Genomic DNA, 27976 nt, shown 5'->3' with positions numbered 1-27976 from the left:
CATATGCTTTTTATATCATGACATGACTTAATAACTGTCCTAATAACTGCAAGATATTTGGACTATGTGAGGCAGGGTTTTAAAGTAAACACAGTATTTCATGGTGGATTTAAATTGCACTCCTTTATTATTTCATAAGCAAACGCAAAAGCAAAAAAATGATGACAAATACAGTTAGTTTAACACAAAAACTCAAGGCAACATTTTTCCACTACACAGAAAATGCTGTAATGAATGAAACACTTAATTATATTATTAGCTGTTATTTAGAAACTGTTACACACAGCTCTCTCCATGATGCATCACCTGAGAACTGATATCTCAAAATATGACTTGGGATCACAGTAACATGAACAACCAAGAGGACGGACTCTTCTGACAGACTAGAGGGCAGACGTAAATGGCCCATACTTTGATATCCTCGCTGTGGACAGAGTGGAGGGCTGGGAGCTCAGTTGTCTCCACACAGCGCCAGGAGAATCTTCTCAAAGTCTCCTTTAGTCTCAGCCTGTAAAAGCAAGTCATTGACAAGCGCTTAGGTTTGGAAAACATAGTCTGTGTTTATCATTAGGAAAGATGAGGAAAAGGCATGTTTTTTTTTGTTTGTTTTTTTCATTAGATGACCACTAGAGCAGAACAAAGTTTTGATAACTGCAACATCTGGAATGATTAAATTCCAATATGCATTATGCTGTAAAACAATGCAGCATTCTTCAACTCAGGGGCTTACAAAGCCAAACTATAACCTTTTCCTTTTATGGCCTTTTCACATCACATTTCAGACTAGAACAGTCTCAGTCAGAGGTTTAGATATTATAACAATTATATTATGATTGATTCTCCTAAAACAAATAATAAATACATCAGATGCATACACACATATACACAACATACACTTCAAACAGAAACCCTTTGATGACTCCTTTGGGATTAAGAAACCAAAGTTGCTATCTTGGTGATCGATGAACTATCAAAACATTCAACAAAGAAAAGGCCCACTTCATCAGAATGTAGAAAAGAGAAAGGTTCCATTTTGGATATAGTATAATTTAATGTAAGATAATCATATAATATAAGACTGCCTCTCTTTCTGGACTATACATTGTGTCTGTGTTAGTGTGTGCTGTTTGAGTAATAACTTTCTAACCAGAATATGTCTGTGTTAGTATGTGTCTGCTGTCTGAGTAATGGCATATAATAATATGTCTGTGTTAGTATGCGTTGTTTAAGTAATGGCATAATATGTCTGTGTTAGTATGCATTGTTTAAGTAATGGCATATATAATACTATGTCTGTGTTAGTATGCGTTGTTTAAGTAATGGCATATACTGTATAATACTATGTCTGTGTTAGTATGCGTTGTTTAAGTAATGGCATAATATGTCTGTGTTAGTATGCGTTGTTTAAGTAATGGCATATATAATACTATGTCTGCGTTAGTATGCATTGTTTAAGTAATGGCATATATAATACTATGTCTGTGTTAGTATGCATTTTTTAAGTAATGGCATATATAATATGTCTGTGTTAGTGTGTGCTGTCTGAGTAATGGCATAAGGAATATATCTGTGTGCTGGTTTAAGTAATGGTAGGCTATACCCACCAGAATGTCCTCCTGTAGAGTCCTCTGATACATCCTCTTGTACTCCTTTAGGATCTTCTTCATGTCCACCTCAGAACGGCTCACGATGATCCTAGTCATGGTGTCACTGTCATTCCCAAAGCCCTACGTGATTGGTGAGGTAACTTTGGCTGTTAAATGTACACTTTACATATTAGGGAGGCAGTATTGTCTGTCTGTCTTTCTCTCTCTCTCTGTGTGTGTGTGTGTGTGTGTGTGTGTGTGTGTGTGTGTGTGTGTGTGTGTGTGTGTGTGTGTGTGTGTGTGTGTGTGTGTGTGTGTGTGTGTGTGTGTGTGTGTGTGTGTGTGTGTGTGTGTGTGGTGTGTGGTGTGTGTGTGTGGCTGTCTCGCTCTGTCTCTCTCTCTCTCTCTCTGTGTGTGTTTGTCTTTGTCTGTGTGTGTGTGTGTGTGTGTGTGTGTGTGTGTGTGTGTGTGTGTGTGTGGATGTGTGTGTGTGTGTGTGTGTGTTTGTGTTACAGTATGTCATAGCAGTAGGAGTGAATATTCCAGTTATTATTAATGTACTATACCTTCATTGCCAAGTGAAGCTTTTCAGCAAAGTAGGCAGCTGTATTCCAGGCACACTTCACTAATAAAGAGAACAAAGCCATTGTTAGATTAGTCAGTGTGTCCCAGGCATACCTGAGGCTACTCTGGTCAACACGGTCAGGTACAGAGACTTCAGGTTTGTCAAGATCCCCCCCATACACACACACACACACAGTAATTTTTAGAATACTTGAGGAGACTGAGCTGTTTGGCCACACACAGCACAGCAGATGATCCACACATATGCTTAATGCACAAGCATATGCACACGCACACGCACACGCACATACACACACACACACACACACACACAGTTTACCCCTTGTTGATCATGTTTGTTGATTTTCACATTTTTAATTTCTCAATATCTCTCTCTATGCAATTGTTGAGCAAAGTCAAACATAGCGTGCGTCAACATCACACCTTGAACACATAAATTCTCTCTCTCTCTCTCTCTCTCTCTCACACACACACACACACACACACACACACACACACACACACACACACACACACACACACACACACACACACACACACACACACACAAGTTTAAAAAGCCTAATATTAAGTAAGGCAGACATTGTCACTGTTACCTAATGCCATGAAACAGTCCTCTGTATGTCCCTTTAACTCATTCATGACTGCATCAGCCAAACCCACGTCACTGTACTGGGAATACAGCTTCAGCACTGTGGAGTGACAATATGCAGATCAAACTTTTAGTTGAATCAGTATCTTACAGATTGATGCTTGCAGAAACAACAGTCTAAGCAATTGTATCATCAATCATCAAGTGTATCATCTTTTCAATACCCTTGCAGAGCTGAGGTCCGCTCCTGTTGGTGAAGATATCGATGAAGACAGCAGTGTCCGTTCCTTTCTGCTTCTCTCCTCCCTCATATAGAGCCTGAAATCATAGAATAATCCAACCCATTAGAGTAACACATAATATCTCATTTTGTGGCCACTGTATTTCTTGTGTAAAGGGTTGCACAAACCATACCTTTGCATCTTGGTTGGCAATGTCGTCATCAATATAATACTGTTCATTACGATCCGCCTGCAGTGAATATTGTATGGGTAAATCTCTCTCACTCTCAATTCAAGTATGATATGACTGTGATGAATTCATGGCACGAATACATTCACTTGCGAGGTGATTCACAAATGAACACAATGTTTTTGAAAAAGTTCTGATCCTGCCGACTAACCTTACAGAGGGCAAGTAGAGTTGTCATAAAATCTCCACTGGTGTCATTTCTAATGTCCTGCTCCAGATCCTCGTCATAAACTTTGAAAGACGACAAAACAATTCTGTGTAACAAACTATTACAATATGGTGGGTCAGTTGGTACAGTAATTATCACTTTGGATTGTGATCACTTTTTTTAGAAGTCTTGTTTTAAGCAGGAGAATAATAATTAGAAAATAGTTCTGTTTTCTTTCCTGTTATGTGTGACAGTAGGATCAGAACACAAATGAGAGGAAGATACTCAATGAACAAGACTCAAGTCTCATACTGTACAGTATGTTGCCTGCTCTTTCTGCAGACACACATGCATACTTAAGATGGCAGGATGCATACCTTCCTTGAAGACCTTTTTAATTTCTTTGATTTGTTTGTTTGATCTGGAGATCAGAATCTCACTCAAGACCTGCTCTTTAGTCCCCAAACCCTGTTGAAAATGAAAATGATGATATATCATAAAGACACCAAATATATTGTGTGATAAAAACAAATGACTTCAGATAGCTTTTCCAGTTACGCTATACCTTCATGGCCTCTCTGAGTTCATGAGCATCATGGTGGGCAGGGGTCATGAGCAGTGACAGGACTACATTCTCAAAGTCCGACTTCAAGGCCTTTTTCAAAGCCTCCTCCAGAGGCTGAAACATAAAGAAGACATACTTCCTGAGCAAAAGAGGTCCACAGCTGTACTGTATATTCTCTACAAACCATGGCATCTGATGAAAAGCCATTTCTTCTGACATAGAGGAATATTTAGGCTCAGCGTCCCCCAGCGTCATCTTCCAGGCAGCGCTGCCACTGTTGACTTAAAGGCACTTAATCCTACCCCTACCCCTAACCCTAACCTTAACCCATGCCGAACACTAGCGCATTCCAGGCAGCGCTGCCTTGAAGACAACATTGGGGGCTCAAAACACCAAGAGACAATATTTAGTGTGAGGACATGCCCGCTGCTCTAGAATCTGGGACTGGGTTTTGACTACTGTATGGCAGAAATGCCCTCATGTCCAGAACACACCTTTCTAGTGTCCAGCTCATAGGCAGCTTTGATCTGCTGTCTTTGGTCATTGCTCCTCTTCACCAGCAGCTCTATAATGGCGGCCTCATCTACACCTGAAGGGAAAGATTATTAACAAGAAGTGATAAACGTCCGCAGTCCGCACACTGATAGCAGCTCCCAAGCGTTTATTTAGCACAACGTTTCGGACCAAGGTCCTTCATCAACTTACAAATTACATTGTCTTCTTCATACACACTTATTTTCACAGGGAAATGTATGCTATGTATGTAACATGCTGTTCTCACCTCATAATACAGTAGATAGTTAAGTGGTCTGAGATGGAACATCCCGCAAAAGTGTAACAGAGGTTTTCACAGCATGGCATTGTCAATTATGTTGCTAAAATACAACAATTAGTATGCTTGCAAGCGTTTATGTGTGGCTTGCTACTTAGTTTTAGAAGAAAAGCTAAATCCTAAAAGGCTGCATCATCGGAAATAACCAAAAGGTAACGCTGTTGTCCCTGTTCAAGGGGATTCGTTTTTTTTAGTTGAAGCAACGCAGAACATTCCATACACATTTGTGAGCAGTGATGAAATATTGAGACAGGAAACAGGACAAGGTGGACAGAGCTTTTTTCCCTCCCTGTCTTTCTCATGTCTCAAACCAGTCTAGGGCCGGATCTATAATTATATGAATCATAGGATGTGGCAACCCTTCACCACAGTGTCAGTCAGTTCCTCTCATACTGTTTCTATCGTCAAATTCAGCTTGACTGTTTGATAATCTCCATCTTACCTTTGGCCTCGATGGCTTTCTGTAGTGCCGCCGCATCTCTGATGGCGCTGAAGTGGGGCTGTGGGGTGACTGTGCCATAGTATGGAGGCTTCACAGGGGTTTTAACAAACATGTCCTTGAAGAGCAGATGTTATAGTGAGAGGAGCACTACGATTGTGTGTATGATGTAAACGCATACCATGCATGCCAGGAGTGACAAACATGTCATCAAAATTCCTGTGACATCAGTCTATTTTTTTTAAAGGGAGTAAATGGTATGGTACCACATGGAACATTAAATGACATGCCCCATCCAAATCTTACCAAGTCCTGGTCTGATTCATCATCTGTCACCTTCTTAAAGAGTTTCTTGAAGAATGCCATTGATATAGCTGAGAATAACTCTATTACTTATAACCAGAACCTAGAAAGGTGAAAATAGCATGTTATAGCCAACATGTCAAGCATATAAAGCCATAGTTTGCTTTAACATAATTGATTCCACTTAAACAGGCCAATAAATATGTGTTATTCGACAAATGCTGTATTTGGTACAGTAACACAAAACAGACTGAAGTCACAATGCTTAATATTTGTTAAGCATTTTGTTTCTGGAGTTATCTGAATAATAAGAGACAATTCATCTTTATCTTTAACAGTGTTAAATAAGAAAATATACCAAATTACTGTCAATCATGAGGGGCAGAAGCCTGAAAAGTCAAACTCAACGTATTTGAAGGTGAATAGAGATGACTTACCAGTAGTCTGAGGTGAAATGTAGTGTGACACAGATATGAATGTCGCAGGAGGAACCCGTACCACTGCAAGTTGTAGGTGTGGTGAAAGAGGACGGACCTGTGACAGACTTCCAGTTGTACCTGTCTTCTAACCCAACAGAATGAGGGACAATGCATGCAAGTGTGTGAGTGTGTGTGTGTGTGTGTGTGTGTGTGTGTGTGTGTGTGTGTGTATGAGAGAGAGAAAGAGATAGAGAGAGAAAGAGAGAGAGAGAGAGAACCTTTTTTGTGTTGAAGGTGTGATGTTGACGAATGCTATCAGTTTCACAAGTATCAAACCTTATGACTGAAAAGAATACATAATTTTAGGTTACATAGTACAGGAGTTCAATCTGATTCAAACAAAAGAAAACATGACTCTATCTGAGACATGTATCAACATTAAAGAGGACATGGATGAATTGAGTATTGCACTATGTTTGCTGATGTTAAAATAGTATATATTATTCAACTTTGGTTTAAAAAAATAAACTCAATTGCAATTTTACAAGACTAATTAAAAGCATATTTAGACTGGGTATTGAAATGGTCGGTTTGACTAAATGGCGCCCTCTTTGGCAACTCCAGTTGAACTTCAATGGCAAAGACAAAAAAAGTAACTATTTCAAAGGGGTATGATGACTTTATAGGCACTGTATATCGTTACTCCACAGGGAGCTCTACAGTTGTCAACTAACCTGAACCTACATAGCGTACAGTACCTTTAATTTTTTAGTTAATCATTTATCATGGTGGTCATTTTGTTTAGAGTGTATGATCTTTATTGGCAATATGTATGCAAAAGAAAGCAGACGAGGCAGAGGAAAGCCACCCAAATAGCCCTTTTCTGAGAGCTCCACACCCCCATCTACAGGCCATCAGAGGGAAAGACACACAGTAGTACAGAGCAAACGCCAGCAACAAAAGACAGACCGAGCACAGGCCGACAGGGCCCTTACAGCAGTAGCAACAGTGTGAATTGTAAATATATTGGTAAGCCAGTTTTGCCACCACTGAAATGCTGAGCTGTGCTGGATAGAATAGACTTCTCTGCTTGGTTGATTTCAGATATTCTATGTTCATAAAGCTTAATGATTAATTGCATGATCAGGGATATTGGAATGACAATGTTCAGTATTCAACATGAGTGTGTTTACCTGTTAAAACATTACAGCAATAAAACATGTGTCACAAAGCGATCTCTGCCTATTTAACGTAAATTGTTCACACGTACCTAGTCTGGCACAAACACTAAACCACACACTGCTTTGTGCCAGACAACTTCCTGTCTATGAAGTTTGCAAGTTTGCAAGTTTTTACAAGTTGACGTTCAGACCCAGTAGCCTACACAGACAGACATACAGACAGATCGCCTCTTCTAAAGGTAGGACAAACACAGTTCATACTTTGCAAAGATTTGGAAAGGATTTTTGAAAGACTACAGTCTCTCAGACCCTCACATCTAAAGACAAGTCAGAGAGTTGTTGAGTCACAGATTTTGCAACTAGGGATCATGCAAGGTCCCATTCACAAGACTACTAGATTCCTTTAATTCCATTGTGCACTAGGCCTAGATATCAACAGGAACTCATATACGATAGCCTACTCACTCATATCAAAGTCATTTATTTGTGTTTCTGCAGCATTTGGTTCATGTGTGATATCCCTAACAGATATAGAGTTGTTCTGTCATGTGGAATAGCCAACTAATAATTTCTAAGAAACTAAATAACATTGTGCCATGTGCTCCATAGACTGATTGAGACAGAGATGAATGAAAAAGAACAAAGGGATTTGGAAGAACGTGCCGAGAGACTTCAAGCATGTGTGAGTTTAACTCTCTCTCCTTTCACTTCACTTCACATGCTCTTCTTTCTTCCATAGGTCTATCTCATGTTTCCTCAATCTGTTTTCTAGAGCAGTACGTTTGAGGTTCTTCCAAAGAGAAAGAAGAGGAAGAGGAAGATGAAGAGGGTTAGACACTGCCTACTGTTCGTGATGGCCCTGATCAGGGGCGTTACTAGGAATTAAGGTTTACTGGGGCACTGCCCCCGCCACAAAAGGTGTTTATTTGTCAAACAAATTTGGATGCAATATGTGTCTCGAATTGGATGCCATGCTAGTTTGCTAGATCTCAAAACCGGATTATGAAAGTGCCTTGCCATAGAGAGACACATGATAACGTTGGATTATGAACAGGCTACTATGCCACAAAAACCCACAAAAACATGGGGTAAGTGGAGCTAAATCAACCAAAACAATCACGAACAATTGCACTCAGTGCCGGGGGCAGAGATGGATGATGGGGGGGGGGGGGGGGGGGGGGGGCGTCCGCCCCTACCCCCAACACACAGGGCTGCAACTAACAATATGGTTAAGAATAATTTTAGAATCATACATTGTAATAACATTTGAATGATAACAAAAATGTTACAGCTAAAGTAACACAAAATGTCTATATGATTTCTATAATTAGTGTATTTTCAAATATTAATTTCTAAAGAAATGCTGCTCACTTGAAGTATTGAAAAATTAATCCACGCTTTTGTCACTTCCAGGTTAGACTATTGTAATGCGCTATATGCCGGCTGCAATACCTGTCTAAAAAGATTACAGCTTATACAAAATGCAGCTGCTCGCACACTCACTAGGACCAAAAAATATGAACATATTTCCCCCATCCCAGCATCTCTACACTGGTTACCTGTTAAAAGTCGCATTGACTCAAAATTCTAATTCTAACATACAAAGCCATAAATGGCAGGGCACCCGAATATATTAAAGCCCTTACGATCACAAAATACTGGACTTCTTGTAATTCCAAGAATTTCAAAAACTACAGTAGGAGGCAGAGCTTTTAGCTACCGTGCACCCCTACTCTGGAATAATCTTCCTCCCTCAATTTGATTAGCAGACACCCTCCCTATTTTTAAGTCTAGACTTAAAACATACCTCTTTAGTGCTTCCCTTAGTTAGGTATGGTGCAGTGTGGAACTTCAACCACCGCTACTGACCACACCTGTGCTGGTGCTGACTACCCTCCACCATGCCTTAGCTATGCTGCTTTAGCATAGCGCTTTTCATGTGTCACGCCGTATATCCTAGCGACCCATTACTTTCCGAAATTACTAATGGACAATTTATTCCCTACACTGGACCATTTGAACTCAGAAGAGCACGCTTATTAATTATGGACAGAAAAGTGTTTACATTTTTTTTTTTTTTTAAATCCATGGCAACTCAACATCCTCCATCTCAGACTACTGTAGGTTCAAGTCACATATGGTAAATGTCATGCAGGATGAAAGAATACGAGTAGAAAACAAATTAATTTGAAAGTATTCATTCACTTATTTGGTTAACACACAGATAACACATTGGCCACAACAGAGGCATATAAAAATGCAGCAAATTCATTTTCTCTACAAAACAGATCACAGGGAACATTTTCATCTCTGCAGGGAAACTGGAGTTAGTTTAGTTATTTCCACATATGCCAAGAAGGATCTTTTCAAAATGTCCTTTAGTCTCGTCCTGCAAGAAAAGGACACCACATTAGACGCCATAAATGACTAGAAGTCCAGTAGAAATGTTGGGATCATACTAAGACACTGTTGTTCCAAGCCACAAAATGTGGAATAACATTGCAAGCTACATTACAAAGGAGATATTTGCGGATAATTAACACAACTACTAGAGGATGAGAGTACAGACGATCAAGTACTAGTCAAAATGAGGTCGAATAAGATAGTGGTGGAAGGAAATTGAGACCGAATGGTGTAAAAGAGAGGGAACGTTTTTACATTATCTTCATTTACCAGATACTGTTGTGCAAAGTGACTTACAACAGTATCTATGTCAACTATATAACAAGTGATTGCATTGTCACCGGAGCAACTTGGGGTTAAGTGCCTCAAGGGCACAACAGTGGAAACCAGGAATTGAACCCACAACTTTCAAACTACTGCACGCTAGCCCAGCTCCTTAACCACCAACTACCACCGCCACCATATCTGTTTCCTTCATAAAGAAAATTTTAAAAAATCATTTGGTTCCCTTAAGCCCAATTCAGACCAAAGATTCCCGACGCGCCGAGACGGAGTTGCAGCGGTGTGAATTAGAAGTTGCACGTAGTTGCAAGCCGTCGCAAGCCGTCGCAGAGCATTAAACATGTTGAGTCGCAGTCGCAAGGTTTTAGAACGTCGCGGCTCGTCTTGTCTCGTCGGGAATCTTTGGTCTGAACCCTACTTTAGATTGTGTTGGTGAAACACCCACCAGAATGTCCTGCTGTAGAGTCCTCTTATACATCCTCTTATACTCATTTAGGATCTTCTTCAGGTCCACCTCAGAACGGCTCACGATGATCCTAGTCAGGGTGTCATCATCGGTCCCAAAGCCCTGTAGACAGTGGTTATATCTGTTATTGTTAATTAAGCCTTAAAGGGACACTTCACCGATTAGCATTAAGCTTTGGAAAACCAGTCATGTTTTTGAATGGTCATGCATCATTCCCTCAGTTTGCCTTGAGATGGGAGAAATACGGATTTCAATGGAACCCATGAATAGGACTTCCTGCTTTCAATGATGTAAAATGATGATTTTTACATAATTGAAAGCAGGAAGTCCAACATTGAAATCCTTATTTCTCCCATCTCAAGGCAAACTGAGGGAATGATGCATGACCATTCAAAAACATGACTGTTTTTCTAAAGATACAAAGCTTAATGCTAATCGGTGAAGTGTCCCTTTAAGCCTTAACTTTATATTATAATATGGGCAGCTCAGGACTGTTCCTGTCCAAAGGATACACTGAGGCACTGTGTAGAACAACAATGCATTTTAACTGCAATTGCATTTATTTCCTACTAGCTTGTTTGTGGAATAATGATTCAATCCAGAGGTATTTTATGAGAGCACTATTACCTTCATTGACAGATGAAGCTTCTCAGCAAAGTAGGCCGGCTTGTTCCAGGCACACTTCACTGCATGGAACACACACACACACACACACACACACACACACACACACACACACACACACACACACACACACACACACACACACAAACACACACACACACACGTGAGTAACTTTTGATTTAGTAACTGAGGAGACATGCAGACAGGACCAGGGCGGAGCCTGTCCAACTGGATGGACAAGCATGGCCATGTGAATGCAGACAAACAAACACGCATGTGTACAAACACACACACACACACACACACACACACACACACACACGTAAACACACACACACACACACACATACACACACACACACATGTAAACACACACACACACACACACACACACGTGAACACACACACACACACACACACACTCCAACGATTCTTACCCAAGGCCATGAGACAGTCATCAATGTCTCCAGTATGCTCCTCAGCGACTACTTCAGCCAGTGTTGAGTCTCCTTGTGCAGTGTAGTACTTGAATACTGAACACACATAAAACAATTACCAACTTAATTGAAGTTCTGACAATATTAGTATATTTGTTTATGTTTGTCTGTAGTTTATTGTTATGATGTTGTAAGTCACTTTGTATAAGTAAGATTTTCACAAAATATCGCCCTGGTACATTCTATGTGACTGTTTTGCAGACATCTCACTTTTACAGAGCTGGGGTCCACTCCTGGAGGTGAAAATATCAATGAAGACGGAAGTCTCAGTTCCCAGCTTATTTTCTCCCGCTTCAAAAAGAGCCTGCAATACCACAGAAAACACACATGCCTCTTACTATACTGTCCTTCCCTATGTGGCAAACAGAAGTTACAGCACCCTTGTCAGTTACCCTGGCATCACTTTTGGCAACGCTGTCCCTCATGTCGGTATCCTCACTCCGGTCAGCCTACAGAAATAAACAGGGACGCACATGGATGTTACATCCAGACATCCTGTCTGCACTGCAACTGGTACTTTGATGCACTGTCTGTAATAAGTACATGGTTGCAGACACCCACCTTACAAAGGGCTAGCAAGGCATCCTGTAAATCTCCATCTGTGTCACTCTTAATGTCCTCCTCCAGGCTTTCATCATAGACTATGACAAGACACACACACACACACACACACACACACACACACACACACACACACACACACACACACACACACACACACACACACACACACACACACACACCATAGAAAACATGCACAGTTTACAGGCAAACACTTTACAGGAAAACATCATTAATTTACAGATAAATTGTGATGCACATACCATCTTGAAAGAGCTTCTTAATTGCTCTGATTTCTTCATTTGACCTGGACACCAAGATTTCTATCAAGATGCACTCACACGTACCAAAACCCTACGGTTGAAAATGGTGAATAACTTAGGTTACACATGTTACATACAAGTTTAATCAAATCCAAACAAAAGAAAACATGAGTTTCTCTGATCAGGGTTCATACACATTTCCACCAGAGAATTTCCATGACTTTTCCATGACTTTTCCATGATTTTTTCACAAATTTCCATGACCTTCTATTTCTCAAAACCTCACATCAACTAGTGCTACATTAATAATAGATATGACGCGTGAGATAACGGGATGGTTACCTAGAAGGAATGCTCTCAAAACCTAAAAATTTGCCAATCGGCTGTGATGCAAGTGTGAGACATGACCTGCCCAAATGAGATATGTTTCTGAGTTGAATTGGATGAAGCATATTTCCATGACTTTTCCAAAACTTTTGGGGTGTTTTTTGTTTTTCAAAACCTTTCCAGGCCTGGAAATTGGCATTTTCAAATTCCATAACTTTTCCAGGTTTTTTAAAAACTTATGAACCATGTCTGATACCCATATCAACATTCATCCACTTTACCTTCATAGCGTGTTTCAGTTCATAGGCATCATACTGGACTGGAGTCATAAGTAAAGCCAAGACGACATCCTCAAAGTCTGACCGCAATGCAGACTTGATAGCTTCCTCCAGAGGCTGTAATACAATTAATAATACAATTAATCACAGAAATAAAATAGTGAATATAAAAATAGTGATTGTGTTTATATGCACTTCAGTATCCCAATTTTGAGGCCTTTTTTGATCAGGATGCTGTATTTACATGAATACACAGAGAAACCTGATTATTAACATCCCTCTCTACATTAGGAATAGTATGCTTGTTACTAACAATAAAGTTCTATGAGCAAAGTATTGTGCATTTACAAAAGAAACCAGGATAAGGTATATATACATTACATTAGTGCAGGTACATACTGATATGAGACCACATTATGCTGAGACCTTTGTAAATGCAGCCGAGACTAAGGAGTTAAGGAGTTGAGTCAAAACATGTTTTCATGACTATACTGTAATTTAGATTGCACATCACTCCTGTTAATATTCAATAGTACAATTATATAGGGTAGACAGAGGATTGCTAGATATTCGTTTGTGCCACATGACGTCATAGTCTCTTACCCTTTCAGGGGCCCCGCTGGGAGTTAGGACGATTCTAAGGCCCCAGCACTAGCCACCAGTCTACATTCTGAGTTTGTGATTTGTATTTATTTTATCGAGTAGGCTAGACTACATTGAAAAAGTGTGGAGATCAAAAATATAATAATGGCTCCCCACCTCTCCAGCCTGCTGCTGGTACACAGCTTTGATCTCCTGCCTCTGGGCGTTGGTCCTCTTCACCAGAACCTCCAATATGGTAGCCTCATCCACATCTGTGGGATAAACGGAGTATTAGCATTATGGCAAAGTGAATGCAGCTGAAACCTCAGGAGAGTGATACACTGACAGCATGAGACATGATGACAATGGGTGACATGGGTGAAAATCAGTCATAGGATCATGCCAAGAGAAATGTTATCAGTAGGTCAACTGCTTTTTGTAAAGATTTTTTTCTTTCAGATGAATTGAAGGCAAACGAGTTACACTGAACACATGAATGAGGACATGAATGACCACACCAAAGTTTGTACATCTCTCAATCATCCACACTTGGTATGTCAGGTATGTGCACAGTGCACACTGAGTCTCCATACTGTAATTTTATATGCTGAGGTAATGCAAACTGTCAAACAAGACGGTTCCATAACGCCTTGTAGAGTTCCCAGTTCTATATGAGGTCAAATTGCTCCTAATTCTCTCTTTGGTCATGTGTAACGTATTACCTCTTGACTCAATAGCCTTGCGCAGAGCTGAAGCGTCCGAACTGGGATTAAAGTTAGGGTGTGGGGTAATTGTTCCATGATACGGCTTCACTGGAGCCTTTCCTTCATGTCCATCCTACAAAAAGACACTCGCTGTTAGGGTACTTAATATAATCTCATAAAACTTGCCAGGTGAACCAGGATTCCAGGCACATCAGAAAAGGAAAAGTGTAACTGCCATTGACCATGAGTTCATACTGCAGGAAGAGAACACAGACCAGATCAAATGATACCTGGCCAGAACACTCTACTCACCGAGTCATCGTCAGACTTGTCATGGATGATTTTCTTGAAGATTTTCTTGAAGTATGACATGATCAGATCTAAGAAATGATGATAAAGATCCCAATTAAGCCCCAGCAATGTATTAGTATAACTGCCAAACCCCAATTTCCAAATGTTCTCATTACACAACATAGGCTACTGAATTGGAAAACCATTGCGGATATGCTATACTATGAGATGATCATCAAATCTGATGGATCTTCATTTCACATCTCATTTCACAAAGTCCACAAAATCAGCTTGTTTACAATCAAGCACAACATCGTCACACAACAAAAATAAATAAATCTGAGATCTCTTTAACTAGTGAATATGGAGAAGCCTTACCTGAATGTCTGCTTTCCGAGTATCTGCCTTGAAATGTTGCACGGGAGGCTGACACACCTAGATGTGACAACACCCATACTGCATCTGTGGAATGGGTGGAGCGGCCGGCAACCAAGCCAGTATGTGCAGTTTGTGTCGGCCTCCAAAACTTCCTCATTTAACTCAGCACATACATTCGTTTATGAGTGCAGGTGCTGAAAACTTTTAGGTTTAGGTTTTTCTCTTTATTAAATTGACATCACAAACAACATGTCATTACAATAGCCAACAGTCACAGGTATCAAGGAAACAATGAACAAAACAGTGTCAGGAGCTGGGCTAATACATTAATGAAAAAATAATAATATTTATCTAATATGGTGTTTTGTAATTCTCTAGAATTGACTGTCACAGCGCAGACGAACAATAAAATTATGGTGGGCACTCAAATCCGGCTCTCTGTGTCTGGAAACATTCACCTGCAGACAGACACACATATGAGGGGTTTTGATGAGTTTTAGTTAAAACGTCAATGATGACTATGCCTGAGACTACCTTACCTACTGCACAGGACCACAGTGAAAATTGTGAAAATTACGCTGAATATCTGGCATATCAATTTCGGTAGAGAATTCTCTGAGGGGGGAAACAGGGACACAACATGAGACAGACAGACACACTGGGGCTCTCAAGTGCCCTTTACTGGAGTCTCCTTATACTGTAGAGTGTTGCTTGAAAGAATGTGAACCCCACATAGGACGATTCTAACAGGGGAGCTACACCAGGTGCATAACTGAAGCGTTCTCTTTTCACCGAAGGTCAGGTTTGTATGAGTGTTTTGAATATTAAAATAATCAATTCAGCCATTTTGTGTTGTAATTGTAATGTTGACGAGTAAACAAATTAGTAAGTTGTGCTTTTGGCACCTTGTGCCTGCTAAATTATCATATATTTTTAAAAACTGCCCTGTCTACACTTTTTTTTATTAAAGTATATATTTTTGGGGCTTTTATGTCTTTAATGATAGGATAGTGAAGAGAGACAGGAAGTGAATGGGAGAGAGCGTTGGGGTGGGATCCGGAAAGGACCACGGGGCGGGAATGGAACATAATCGTGCAGATAATAAAACATAACATGGCAGATATGGCAACTTGACTTGTATATTATGGTAATAATTGGGGTCTGGATGTGCATTAGATAAGGCCATTTAGATAAAGACTTTACCATGTCTGAGGATTCACAAATTTTCAAGCAGCACAGTATATGTCATCAATCATTCACTTGCAAATATGCTAAGTAGGCCTGTAGGCTATATGGTAACTATACTGTATGTATAGTCATACTCACTTAGTCTTTGGCTCATGGAGCTTGCCATATCCTTAGTGGGTGGTGGCTCCCACTCCTCAGAGGATGAGTAGCCAGAGGAGGTGCAGGCCCTTTGATGATTCTGCCCATGAAGAGTGCATCTGTAGATGGATGCCAGGCAAGAGGTGATGGCAGAGGCACAGGGGAACTCCATGAACATCTTTCTAAGAAAGGCCTCGGCATTCAGGACATGGGACCTCATGCCTAAAAATGTGTTCATAAATGTTACTCATGATCCAATAGGCCTAATAGACTAAAATGTAAGCCCTGTGTGTGAAATATTTTAAGCTGAAAACGAAAATGAAGAGGCTTGCAAACCCACTAAAGGGCTTTTGTAACTTCAAATTCCTGTAGTGTTGTCTTCTCATCTTGAAAGTCCTGTTGGATAAATTTGATGACTCAGAGTTTTTTTTAAATTTTGTTTACTTAACTTGATTCACTTGACTTAGGCCTAGGCCTACTTGATATGACTCACAGTAAGAGACTCTTGGAGCACACTACCTGAAGGCGTTTCTGTTGGATGTAAAGATGTCGTCGTCGTCGTCAGAACTGTACTCTCCCCGTTTCTCTTGCCTGGACATTGCTCCAAGAATAGAAAATTAAGCTGGTATGGAAATAGAATGACAGTATCAAGAACAAGGAAAGGAAACAAAGGAAATTAGCCCGTCTAGTTAGTTTAGAGCATAGGCTACTCGTCCATTTGAAAACACCTCGCGACCTTAGCTATAGGCTAGTCGGCAAGCCGACATCATTTTAATTCTTACCATCAACGCTCAGAAATGTAGGCTATTTATGCTTCAAAAGGGAGGATGCTAGGTTATCTGATATCAGTAGAACTTTTGGTTACAACAGAATGATCTGGTTGCCACATTGTTGCGAGGTACAAGTCAAAACAATGGAACAGTGGGTCTCGAGCCGAATTTCTGAAGAACTAGGCTGTCAGACTTTGAAGTAAAAATGTTCAATGACCTTTACAAAATAGTCTGCAGTTAAATAAAAAATAAGTTAATATCGGTTTCAGTTTAGCCCTAATGTTCGTATCAAAGAGATGGCAAATTGTATGTTCATGTAGGCTAAAATTCAAATAAAGGCTACCTTACAGGCTTACACCGATAGACTTAGACAATATTTTGGATCTTGCTGCATGCATTATGTTGTCAGATCTGCATGAAGTTGAATGAACCGATTGACACGAAATTATGGTAGATGCTATGACGCATTGGTTAGAAAATCTACCTCACCTTCGCTTCATCATCAGTTTTTGAACAGGTTGGTGGTGGAATGAGTCATTGCTGCATTCACATTCTACAGTCTTAGGGTGGATCAGTGGCTACTTTATGGACAAGTCTTAAGGCGCAGATGTCTAGCCTAGGGACCTTGATGTGCTAAGTAGGCCTATAGCAATTTCAGCTGGCATGTTCACTTTCTGCCACATTGAGGACAAGGCACACCTACGAACACAATATGACAATGTGCAATGTGATAGGGTTTTTTTTCTTTACGTTTTCTGTGTTTTTTTTACTCACAATACATAATAATGAACAAATAGAACTTGAACAACTTAAAAACATATTTATTATTTTCTCCTCCCATTTTAATTGGTTAAAAACACATCTTTATTTTACATGATACATGTTCCATCTTTATAATATTTCATGGACTCCATTTGTTGTGTCATGGCCAGAACTTCATGGAATCCTGTGCTGAGGCCAGACATGTGCTGGAAATAGGCCTCCTTCTCCACCTGCACAGACAGGTTGTTCACACCAGCGTCTTTCAATATGGCCGTGACCTGATGGGAGAAAACACAGGAGTCAGTACATATGTACTGTATACATACATACGTATACATACATACATACATACATACGTATACATACATACATACATTTTACGGTCACTTTTATCCAAAGCGACTTACAAAAAAGTGAACAATCAAGGTACAGTGCTACAAAGACATGTTAGAGCAGCAATTAGTACAGAGAAGATTCTTCTTTGTGAACACGATCGCCAAATTATGAAATTATACGTACACTAAAGATAAGGAAGTGGGAATATATTAAGTCAAAAGGCAAGGGACCAAAATCCTATTTGTTGTCAACTAAAATTCTATTACCCTCAACAGAATACTGTATATTGGGTCAATTTACTAAGAACACAAATCCAAATGTGCAAAATGTCCAAAACATTTCTGCCTACTCTTCAAGACAGGCTTACTCAGCTTTTAAGAATTCAGGAAAGTAAGTTTTGCCTCTTTGCAGAACAACATATACTAAGTAAAAAGCATTTGATCAGTGACTAAGTTGATTCTGTGAGGCAATCACACCTGCTGAATGATCCTCTGTTCCACCACATCTGACATCAGCTGAAGGTGGATTGTTCCTGCTATGACGTTGGCCGAATGTCTCCAGAAATGAGCGTCACGGAATGAGAGCACACCCTCTATTTTCTGAATCTGGAACGCACAAACAACACACAACAGCATGAATGATACATGAAATCAAAGATCCTTTTCAACCATCTCTGATGAAATCTTAATTTCTTGAGCCGAGGTTCCTGAGGTTTCAATCGTTTTATATCATTCGCCGATATACTTCTGCTCTACATACTATAGGAAAAAATAAGATGATTTTACAGCTGAGCTTTCATTTTGATTAATTCTGAAGAGATCACATGCTTAATTGGCTTCATTTTAATCAGCCAACATCTTTAGGCATCTTTTAGGTGTATTGGGAGGGAGCATAATAAATTAGAGCAATGTAATGTAGAAACGATATGCATTTCTAATTCGCCCATGCTCGGGGATCATATCCTTTTTATGGTCTTTACAGACAGGGAAGGAGAAAAATCAAAGCCCAGTAAATCACTTTGTCACATCAACGCATCTTCTTTCAACTGCACTCTCTGATACACTTATTCTTACTGTAACTCTACCTTTTTACATTTTTCCTAGAATGGTTCCTAGAGAAATGCTTTAAAAAGCTTAAAATGTTTACCATGTTGTAAGTGGCTTTGGCTAAAAAGCATCAGCCAAATATAATGTAATGTAATGTAATGTAATGTTTAAAAAACAACAAGAAATGGTGAATGCCCAACCTTTTCCAGCGCCATGTTTAGGTCCTTCTCGTGCTCGGGAGGTGTCCTCAACAAGAGGACTTCGCATGCGTCCTTCAGCAAGGGAATGACGCTGAGGAAGATGAGCGTGGCGATGAAGAGCGAGCAGATGGGGTCGGCGATCAACCAGCCGAACTGCCGGATGAGCACGGTGGAGATGATGACCCCCACGCTGCCCAGTGTGTCGGCCAGCACGTGCAGAAAGACACCTGGCCAGGCAAGAGACAGTAGAGGAGTGGAGAATGCGTCAGAGAAGGGTCAGCAACCCATGCACACCGGACACGTTGACCTTCCTAAACTTCAGCTATCGTTAATGGACCATATAGAGTACGCACAGAAGGCTCTCAAGCCAGTCATTTATTTTACAGTGGGAGTGTTAGCGGTGTTGTAACAGGCATCTTCTGTTATATTCTCCTCCTTACATGTTCACTCCGACACTGAATATCTTGTTTTCCTAATAATAACAATTTTAATACACGCATAAATCCTTCAACACCATTTTGTGCCGACCCAACTGGATCAGTGTAGACACTAATTGCAGTAACAATAGTGGCAGCTCCACTGGAAATAAATGATTGCATAAATTCTTTTCTCAATGCACATGACCTGAGAGTACTTAAAGCCTCACAGAATAAGGGGATTACAATGTAACTGGGGCAATACTACTGATGATCATCATCTAAATCTCTAAGAAGCACTGTATAAATCACTGTGGCGCTAAAGAGCAGTCTGCTCAACATAATCTACCAATTCAATCATTCCTGAAGAAGAGTAAAACCACAGATCGAGATGGGAGCGGTTACCTCTCATGTTGGCATTCATGCCCCCTCCACCAGACCCATGGGAATGCCCATGTCCTCCATGAGAGTGCCCGTGTCCGCCGTGGCTATGCCCATGACCTCCGTGGCCGTGCTCGCTGTGCCCGTGATGAGAGTGCCCGTGGTCGTGGCCAGAGCAGCTGCTCTTGGCCGCGCCGTGGGAGTGGGCGTGACTGAAGGCACAGATGCCCACCAGGTTGACGAGGAGGCCGCCAACTGAGACAGGCTAGGAGAACAGAGAGACGTCCAGGAGTCAGTTTCATCAGGTTACTATAGAACACCTTAATACAGAGCAGAATGCTGAATTCAAATTGCAATATGCAACTATGACCACTAGGAGGTGTCCTAGGAACTAGGACCATTAAGGCCGGCGCCCACCACACATGTACATGGCGCGCCGCGACAAGAAAATAATTAGAATGACATTGTTTTTAACGGAGCAAAGCCCACTGGAAACGTCTGGCGCGAAGCAGTTGCACAGGGATAGAAAATCCTGCGTGTCAAGCCCACACCACTGAATGGTGTGTCCGGTGGGCGTCAGGCTTTAGTCCTGTGATGACTGGGACTGTTTTCATAGCTGTTTTCATAGTCAGACATTTTCCAACACGAGAGAAAATAAACTTATTTAGGGCTGTAGTTTTTTATATCTTGAGATAAACTTATTCAGGGCTGTAGTTTGGGATCTTGAGCGTGAAGGAGCGTATTTTAGGAGGGTATTTAAAAAAAAAAAAAAAAAAAAAATGAATTCATCAGTGGGAGATTAATTCTATTACTCAAAAATGCCTGAGGATGGGAGGATGCAGGGTTACAGTGGACACTGATGTGACTCGCTGTTTTAGAGCAGAGTGCAAATTCACCGTTAGCATGTCTGTGTTGATGTTGGGGGGATCCAGAACCCTGGTTACGGACTCCACAAACACAAAGAAAGCGATGACCATGAGGAAGAGACCATTGATGAATCCCGAGAGAATCTCAACACGGCCATACCTAGACAAACATATACAGTAAGTTAACATATTTAAACAGGACATAATTCACATGTCTACAAGAGAAAGACCCGTATGAACATGATTTCAGAACTAAAACTGAAGATGACTGCTAGAAATTAAAGACGGCTAGATATCGAACCGTCAAGCATAGTGTTTTAGATTAACCCCTCATGATTTATATGTTTTAGTGACATTTCTCAACATATTCTAACTGTTGTCCTTAATCATCTTATACAGGTTTGAAGATTTAAATGAATTGACCTTAATTTTAAAAGTCACTGCACTAACCACAACTTACAGCATACAGTACATAATTGCTACAAACCATGTGTTTTCCACGTATATAAAAGTGTAAACAACAGGACGACTTTTTGAGTGACATTGAGGGTCTGGGCTGTTACTGACCCGTAGGAGAATATTCTGGTTGCTTTCCAGCGCGTCATCAGAGCAGCAAACAGTCCGAGCACCAGAGCGGAGCAGTCGAACAGCATGTGGAAACCATCGGAGATTAAGCCCAGACTGTTGGTCCACACCCCATAAAACAGCTCCACGAAGGTGAAGGCCTGTGACAGAGACCACAACCACAGAACAGCACTAAACAAAGGCACACAAGCTTCTGCCGTCACATAATGCAGATGCATACATGCAAATATGTGTCTCCAAAGTAGACCACTTTTGCTGTTACAGAGCACAGCCATCGAGATAACATGCGATGTTGTGAAATTTCAATTTGTGTCATTTTCTTCAAATTTTCTTTTAGACGTCGAAAACACTTGTGACTGACAACAACTACAAAAACAACTGTGTAATGCCATGCTGTGCAAGGTGGGACAGAATATTGATCTCAGGTAATTAACTTTGTAATGACAATCCATGTTTGTCCTCTAAGGCAGGGATCACATTAGCCAGCGGCAAGCGGCAGCGGCAAGCGTAACGCAACGCTCAGACCATAATAATAAATCTAAACATTCTATCTCGTTCCTAAGTTCAATCTTTGTTGCTACGTCCTTAGACGAATCTGATTGGTTAAAATACCTAAACATTCCAAAACTGATTGTGACGAGCCGAGCGTTGCGCTTCAAAGTTGAACCAAGTTCAACTCACAGTTTGCTCAACGCTAGCGTTACGCCAGCGTTGTCACCATTCCGCTGCCGAACCATAGAGAACAATACGAAACCTGCCGCCTGCCGCTGGCTAATGTGATCCCCACCTAAATGCCAAGGTCTTACAGAAAATATAGAATGCTCCACAATATTAGATGATAATAATTGACTAATCCGTGGCTGGCCGCCACGTAATAATGGTCTATGTTGTACTATTTATATTATTTGATAAAAGTTATTTTATTGAGCTGCGCTTTTTACGCACGCAGCCTTTCCTTGCCTTGCCCCGCTGTCTCTCATAACGGACCCACCGCCCCTCCTCTGCATGTACATTTAACCAAAGAATAACAATTGTTGAAGGATTGTTGTTGGCACATAGAAGCAATGCATAGAAGACAACTATTAAATCCGCTAAGCACTATGACCATGCTGCGCAAGTCTTATCACAACATAGTAAATCGGGGAGACTGTACTAAGTTAAGTTCTGCAATCAAGCCGTATCTCCAAACTAACGTTGGAATACTGTTTGGATGTTGAGCTTAGCATGCTTAGTTTCGACTAGGTACCCCCATCTTTATTGTCATTGTATGCAATACCATGGTTATGGTTATGTTGCTTAGCAGATGCCTTTGTCCATGAAATTCTGTTATTGGCATCTCCAAACAATCCTTATGCCCAACTGCACTTTATTATTCTATTTGTGTAGTGGGGTCTGTGTCTTCTGTCCTGATGTTGTGTATGTGTGGGGGTATGGTAGGGTGGGGGTGGGTGGGGTGAGGGAATTTCTGTTGTATATCCTGTCTTATATTTCGTCTTGTTTGTCTAACTGTCTTTGTATAAATGTATCAGATGTACTGTATGGCACAGAACAATTTTCCGCATAGGACAAATAAATTCATCATCATCGTCATAGCAGCAAGTAAAGATAAGAGATAAAAAAAGATGTACAGATATACAGCATATTCTCACCCAAGCACATTTCGCACATAGACATTCATCTCGCACACACAAATTCATTTCCATGTTAATCACAGACCAGAAATCATATCCATTTCCACTCGCGGCAGTCACTGACCACTCACCAGGTTGAGACAGAGAAAGTAGAAGATCTGTCGGGAGTCGTACTCCTCCAGGATCTGCTTGAGGGAGTCCTTGATGAACCTGGGCAAGGACTGGGACGTGTGCTGCAGGGCGTCGCCCATGAAGTTGTAGAGCGGGGTACCCTCAGGGGAGTAGCCCACCAAGGTCCCCTTCTGGCCTTTCTTCGATGGGGACGACAGGATGCTGTCAGCTGAGAGGAGAGGGAGTGAGACGATGCATGTCAGCAAGATGCTGTGCAGTCAAAAACTGGGGCTGGTCTGACGCGTCAAAAATGGTGTCTGACATGTCGTCACCTGGGAATTAACTCACTAAGAATTAATGTCTGAATTTGTAAAGTTAAACTTAAAGCTAAGCTAAGCAAACACTTTTATCCAGAGTGATGGACTTTCAGGTTAAAGAATCAAACCCAAGTCAACTGATTGTCAGGCAGTGATATGTTACCACCTCTCAAAAGATAATAATTTAAATGTTATTTAAATTATATATATATTTATACTTATATATATTTCTACACATGTGTGTGTGTGTGTGTGTGTATATATATAATTATTTTACACTAATTTCAGATTTTAAATGGGTGTGTTTTTCATACAAAACGGGAGTGTAAATGCATTGATGAGCCTGTGTGTGTGTAAATGGCACTCACACATGAGAAAGAAGGCTGCGCTGACCAGCACCCCCCAAGAGAGCACATGCTCAGTGCTGGACTGCTGCGCGGGGTTGCTAATGGCCCTCAGCTGGTCGGTCAGCGGATGCGTCCAGAAGTTGGCCAACAGCAGGCCGCTCAGGAAGAGGAAGATGGCTCCGTAGCGGGCGCAGCGGGGGGCCTCCATCTTGGCCACGCAGATGGACTCCACGTAGAAGTCCAGGATCATGACGGAGAAGATGATCATGGCAAAGGGCAGGATGAGGGCTGACCACGACTCCACCTTGCTCTACATCACAGGGTCAGAGTCAGCAAAGCTCTCTCCTTTCAGGATTTTAGATTTTCAAGACAAAGTTATTCCACACAGTGCCAATGTGGTGCTTTTCCCACATCTGTGGTTGTTTTGCGCATTGTTTGTGCATGCAACAGTTTTCCCATTTATACTTTATATTTCCAAAATGTATACTTTGCAATTAAAGTAACTTAAGCAGCAACTTAACACTGAACAGAACCACAGTTGTGGCTTTGTTAGGATTCACAGACCATAAACAAATCAACATGGCTAGGATGCCTAACACGGGATATTAGAATAATCCTCTACCTCTGTTGTGGCAGCAAGGACTATAACCCAGGGAAGGAGGACCATAGAAGAGACCAAGCTGGAGAGGGTATAAAGCCGCTTCGCTCCGCCGAGCTCCACCGACAGCTTCCGGGAGGCGGTGTTGAACCCCACCTTCAGGCACAGCGCCACCACCAGCAGGACAACCCCACCCTGGAGATGCAGAGGAAGAGTGATGAGGCCACTCAGAGTCAGTGCAGTTAAAAATAAATCAATAAGGGCCTGTGTCCACCAATTGCATTTTATTGCAGTTGAAGTTCAGCGATCACAGCACCCTGGGGTTTGCATTTCCCAAAACCATAGTTGCTAACCTGATAGGAAAATTGTATTGCAACCAGTTTTGGGAAACGTACCCCTGGACGGTAAAAAAGGCCAAAGGCCAAAGGCCCCCCACAGCGCTGGAAGTTGAAATCTGTTCAACTTTTAGACAAGTGCTGGGCTCATCAACCTTACTTCTCTCTCGACGACCAATCAAAGCTTCATAAGCTGGCAACAATAACCACTCTGAAGGCACGGTCAGTGCAAAAAACACAACTGGTGGACACAAGACAATATGACAGACAGACAACAAGACACTCAGGGCTCTTCTCATTCGTCTTTTCATCTATCCTCCCTTCCTTCCTTCCTAGATCCTCTGGCTCGTTCCCACTGATCTAGATAAAGAATGATAGGACGGCAACAATAGGATAGTCTACCCGGTGTTCTTTATAGATCAGTGGGAATGAGCCGGAGGACCGAGGAGAGAGGAGAGAGGGTGAGAAATAGCCACAGACAGACAGTAAATAAGATGCACACAGAGACAATGAGTCAGACAACTTTATCGACCCTCTAAGGTAAATTCTTAAATTTCACTATGATCACCATATAGGCTCTGGCTGTGAGCTGAAGACAGGTTACTCACCTTGTGGTCTGCCACTCCTAAGAAGGATATACCCGTGTAGAGTGCATGCGTCAGGGCACTGTCGTGATGCCCCTCAGCTGAAATTCAATTAAGGCCAACGCAGGAGCAGAGACGGTGTGCAACGCAGACAGACACAAACCAGACCACCAAGTGAGTTAGACAAAACTCACATTGTTGTATGCAACCACACCGTTCTTAGAAGACCTCTCACAGATGTTCACAGACTGATCACAGAACAACATTTTACAGTTTTCTGTGAAATACTGGATGTTTCCATTCACCACCAGTATCTCTACATTGCTTAGTTTAATAGTGGCAAAATGCTGGCAACAGCACAAACTCAGCAAAATGCACTAAGACATTCTCAACTTGTGTTTTAAAGGATACGGTGTTCAGCCATCTTGGCCATGAGATCATCGTTATCAAAGAGCAGGAGACAGATCACAGCAATGATGAAGAAGGCAACACCTCGCGTCTGAAGAAAAGAGGATCATTAAACCAACAGAATATTTTACAGACCTGTGTCAAATCAACTGTAGAGCAAGAAGACATCAAGTCAAGTCAAAAGCAGAAGCTACAAGGCTGAGTTTAACACTTACATTTACACTTACACTTAACAAACCCTTACAACATAACACATTTAAGAAGTAGACTTCTGTGCAAGTTCATTTATTTCTTTTACCTTAGAAGGTCCACCTCCTGAACTTGTGAAAAGCACACTAAGCAGTGTAATAACCACCACATCACTGTGTTCAAATAGTAGTAGTGTTCTGTCGAGAAAGCAAAGAGTATTTTTTATGTCTAAGCCCAGATACATTACATATTACATCATTCTCAGGCAACTGTATCATTTGTATATGTGCCTTTACCTTAATGGTCCACAAAGTGTTAGTCCAAAAAAGCCCAACAGAGATATGATGCAACTGATCACTGAATGCTTGAATATCCTGATCCACTGTCAAGTACAGATACATTATGTCATTATAACAAGGTCCTAACAAATGTCAGATAAAAAAGGTTTAATTTGGGAACATCTTGAAGAAATCTATGAAGAAAGTAGGTTGTCACCTGTCTTTTGGTGATCATTTTCCCCGAGGAGAATGGTTTCTGGAAGAAAACCAAGAGCATTGCACATCTGTGGAGAAGAGTGTAAAATGGGTTACATAGAGTCATATACTTCCATAGATAAAATCATCTTAAGATAGGCTACTGTCAACTATACTCACCCCAACTTAAGTATGAAGAGAAATTGAACTATGTGTACCACTTTCAGCAAATCATAAGACTCAAATATTCCAAGGGCCTTCAACAATTTCGTCAGCCATAGCAGTACAATGTACCTTGTAAGACTGAAAAGAAATGTGAGTCCATATTACCATCCTTTAAAGTTTTTACAAGACACTTATTTACAGTATCATACTGTACAAATGTTTCAGAATGAATACACAAGGGCCGATTAGCACGCTAGGTAGGCTCTCTCAAACCATTCGTCTTCTCACCTGGCATTTGGTACTTCGACTCGCCCAAGTTTCCCACTGGAAAGAACATTACTGCTATATTTGTCATCCATTTTGTCGTAGTAATATTTACAATTTGGACTACTAGCTTACATGTGCATACTAGTAACCTGGCAGGCTATCTGATCGCGCATTGATGAGCACTGTAGTTCATCACTGAGGTGGCTAGCTAGCTAACCGTCTTACTGCTGGAGTCGTGCGCTATTGTATGGTCCATAGAACGGACCTAACTCAAGTTTCCCGCATATTTACCTCAGATTTACTAAACTAGAAATCATTTTTTTATGTCAAAAGTTTAACAGTAACACATCTCAACTTAACTGCTAAGCTTCGGCAGCTTGTAATGCTATGTGTTGTTGTCGCTGCTAAGACTTCCGCATGGAAATGAAGCCGGATAACTTCCTGTACTCCATCTAATACATATATCATGTGCAGCGGCGAAGTGAATGTCTAGCTCCTCATTTTGCTATACAGATCAGGCCCTGTACGTGGAGGGCCACGTAGCCCATGTAAAGTCCTTGACGTACACAGGAATATGACATAGGCCAAATAGCATAATATTTGTCTCATAACATCTTTAATAGAGATTATGTAACCTGGAGTAAATTTGTCTTTCTGTAATAATGTGGATAGGTCTATTAAAATATTCACCATGGACACTATCATAGTTATTATTCTATGTAACTCATTTGCAATGCAATATAACAGGTTGAAATAACAAGTCCACTTTGGAACCATCACTCATTCACAGTGATGTCCAGTGTCACGCTCTCTTCTTTCTACAGTCAGAACAAAAATGCTTATCTGCAATGTTGAAACAAGGGGCTAAATGAAGATCACACATCCTGCCTCAGCAGAGTGGAGAGAGAATGACGTTACAGAGATAGCTAATAGTGTGGCTTGACCTCAGTATCCTCTGCATCACGCACATACATCTTCATAATGTGCTCAGGCAGAAAAGGTTGCCAGGGGTTAGCACACCATTTATGCTGTCGATGGAGTATGATGCAATCTATGTGCTGTACAGTGTGTTCGAGGAGGCGGATA

The 27976-nt window shown here is 41.0% G+C and overlaps 2 protein-coding genes and 1 long non-coding RNA gene across 3 annotated transcripts; 1 reads left to right on the top strand and 2 right to left on the bottom strand.

The window, feature by feature from the left end:
* Nucleotides 1-96: 96 nt before the first annotated feature.
* On the bottom strand, nucleotides 97-14949 carry LOC134101265 (annexin A6-like). The gene is made up of 25 exons (XM_062554867.1): nucleotides 14778-14949; nucleotides 14421-14488; nucleotides 14127-14241; nucleotides 13582-13676; nucleotides 12826-12939; nucleotides 12218-12308; nucleotides 11955-12034; nucleotides 11786-11842; nucleotides 11604-11697; nucleotides 11334-11429; nucleotides 10900-10958; nucleotides 10252-10374; nucleotides 9460-9510; nucleotides 5525-5569; nucleotides 5222-5336; nucleotides 4442-4536; nucleotides 3948-4061; nucleotides 3760-3850; nucleotides 3386-3465; nucleotides 3178-3234; nucleotides 2988-3081; nucleotides 2768-2863; nucleotides 2153-2211; nucleotides 1605-1727; nucleotides 97-508 (listed from the first exon to the last, which is right to left on the bottom strand). Exons 1-25 carry the CDS (start codon nucleotides 14932-14934, stop codon nucleotides 452-454), a joined length of 2226 nt encoding a protein of 741 aa, XP_062410851.1. The 5' UTR covers nucleotides 14935-14949; the 3' UTR covers nucleotides 97-451.
* LOC134100781 (uncharacterized) lies at nucleotides 7274-8291 on the top strand. Its single transcript, XR_009941313.1, has 3 exons — nucleotides 7274-7360; nucleotides 7731-7803; nucleotides 7894-8291. It is a non-coding gene; the product is annotated as an uncharacterized LOC134100781 (long non-coding RNA).
* A 2729-nt stretch (nucleotides 14950-17678) lies between the features above and the next one.
* slc30a5 (solute carrier family 30 member 5) lies at nucleotides 17679-27309 on the bottom strand. Its single transcript, XM_062554595.1, has 16 exons — nucleotides 26912-27309; nucleotides 26639-26761; nucleotides 26481-26547; nucleotides 26282-26367; nucleotides 26095-26182; nucleotides 25800-25887; nucleotides 25413-25489; nucleotides 24494-24664; nucleotides 23893-24181; nucleotides 23228-23436; nucleotides 21448-21605; nucleotides 20911-21040; nucleotides 20039-20279; nucleotides 19218-19444; nucleotides 18448-18576; nucleotides 17679-17913 (listed from the first exon to the last, which is right to left on the bottom strand). The coding sequence occupies exons 1-16, from the start codon at nucleotides 26980-26982 to the stop codon at nucleotides 17743-17745; spliced, it is 2325 nt and encodes a 774-aa protein (XP_062410579.1). The 5' UTR covers nucleotides 26983-27309; the 3' UTR covers nucleotides 17679-17742.
* Between the last annotated feature and the right edge of the window lie 667 nt (nucleotides 27310-27976).

Source organism: Sardina pilchardus, chromosome 14 (genome assembly GCF_963854185.1).
Source record: "Sardina pilchardus chromosome 14, fSarPil1.1, whole genome shotgun sequence".
Taxonomy (NCBI): domain Eukaryota; kingdom Metazoa; phylum Chordata; class Actinopteri; order Clupeiformes; family Clupeidae; genus Sardina; species Sardina pilchardus.
Note: the sequence above shows the minus strand (reverse complement) of the source record. Positions and strands in the feature narration are given on the sequence as shown.